The sequence below is a fragment of the Trypanosoma theileri genome (genome assembly GCF_002087225.1).
Source record: "Trypanosoma theileri isolate Edinburgh chromosome Unknown TM35_Tth_12_V1, whole genome shotgun sequence".
NCBI lineage: Eukaryota > Euglenozoa > Kinetoplastea > Trypanosomatida > Trypanosomatidae > Trypanosoma > Trypanosoma theileri.
Genome location: NW_021639854.1, coordinates 567,965 through 569,758, shown reverse-complemented (window position 1 = coordinate 569,758; position 1,794 = coordinate 567,965). Strand labels below are relative to the sequence as shown.

Genomic DNA, 1,794 nt, shown 5'->3' with positions numbered 1-1,794 from the left:
GTTCTGCATCTGATGGGAATATTTCTTCTTGTTTTCTTTTCCCTTATTCTTCTTTCTGCTTCATGCACTGCGCTGCTTTTCCTGTGTGTCTGTGTATAGATGTTGTGTTTGCACTGCTCTTTGTGTTCTTTGTTTTTTTTTCTCTCTTCTTCCTTGTTACCACAGACCCAAGCAACCCACAGTGACAATCATGACAACGATGTTCGTCCAACTGCGCCGTGTGGTGTACCTGTTGGTACTTCTGCAGTGCTGTGTGTGTGTGGCATATGCGCAACAATCTTCAACCGGTGAAGCAACAGAGACAGCACGGGGTTTAAAAGAACTTGAAGAACTGACAACTAAGATGAAAGAGGATAAAGCTAATCTTAATGGTAAACTTCTGGCATTAAGAAACATAAAGAGTGAATCCCCTGAAGCTTTGAAGCGTGCTAAGAGTGCAGCAAGTAAGGCGTGGGAAGTTGAAGAACTTATCCTGCCTATTTTAACTCCTGATATGCTTATGTTTGAAAATGTGAATAAGAAGGAGAGTAAATCAAAAGAGTTGTTCAGGAAGGCAGTAGATGCAGCAAAAGAGGCCAAAGAAGCCGCTGAAAAGGCGATTTTGACGGCTAAAAAATCAAATGATTTAGTTGAAGAAATACGGAAGGGGAGTGAACCTTTGATGTTTATGGCATATCAAGTTGAGGAAGTTGCTGAAAAACACATTGAAAAATGTGAAACGGGTCACTCAGAGGAAGATCAAAAAGAAAAGAAATTGGCTGAAGAGTACAAGAAACAAGCGAAGGATGTGGAGTCTTTCCTTCAACTTGTCGATAACGACATTCAAAGTAACACCGAGGTGGTGGAGGAAGTCCAGAAACAGGCGAAAGATGCCTCTGATGCAGCAGCCAGTCTTCAAAAAATTATTGATAATATTTTCCGTGATCATCCACACATAAGAGCAGAGCTGGAACGAGAAATTAAGGAGACACCATCACACGAAAATAAGGAGGTGGACGGTTCACTTCCAAATAAACAGAATGAAGAAAATACAAGAAACCAGAATACCAATTCCGCACAAGCTGAGGCGGGAAGCCATACAACTGCCCAACAGCAGCAGAATGAACAGGACTCTAAGGGCCAAAATAATAAAGAAAGCAATGTTGAAACACAAGAAGAAAATCGAAATTCTCAGAGCAATCCTCCAACTGACAGTAACTCATCTGCTACTGGAACTTCGCAATCACAAAATATGCCAACTAATTCCTCTACTGCTAGTGAGACTCCGCAATCACAAAATATGCCAACTAATTCTCCTTCTTCAGCTTCAATCCATTTGAATATTACACAGTTAAGTGACAGCAGCAGCAGTCCTGCATTGGTGCACAGTCCCTTATTGCTGCTTCTTGTTCTGATGTGTGTGCTGGGCTGCACTCTCGTTTGCTGATCGTTGTTCCCGTGGTGCAACTGCACAGTAAATCTTTGTTTGAGTGGATATGGATGCATTTTAAGAGCCATTTTCTTCTTGTTTGGATATTGACCCTTCTCTTTTTTTCTTTTCCACTTCGATAAATTTTTTCCTTGCACTTTTTTACTGAACGAATCTATTGGACTCCCTATGGCACTTATCAGACGACAAACCATTATTATGTAAGGGAGTCTCCTCTTTCTTTGTTGTCATTATCTGGGCTCTGCTTTGCCGCCATTTACTGTGCTCGCCTAATGAAGTGTGTATATGTGTGTTCCGTGATATTAATAACTCTATTGCTTTTACCTGTGGGAATGGGATATTTCCCCAACATGTTTTAATGACTG

At 41.1% G+C, this 1,794-nt stretch overlaps 1 protein-coding gene across 1 annotated transcript; it reads left to right on the top strand.

Moving 5' to 3' along the window:
* Positions 1–190: 190 nt before the first annotated feature.
* TM35_000123310 (uncharacterized protein) lies at positions 191–1,426 on the top strand (the record flags this gene model as incomplete). Its single annotated transcript, XM_029025306.1, has 1 exon — positions 191–1,426. One exon carries the CDS (start codon positions 191–193, stop codon positions 1,424–1,426), a length of 1,236 nt encoding a protein of 411 aa, XP_028883622.1.
* Positions 1,427–1,794: the final 368 nt, after the last annotated feature.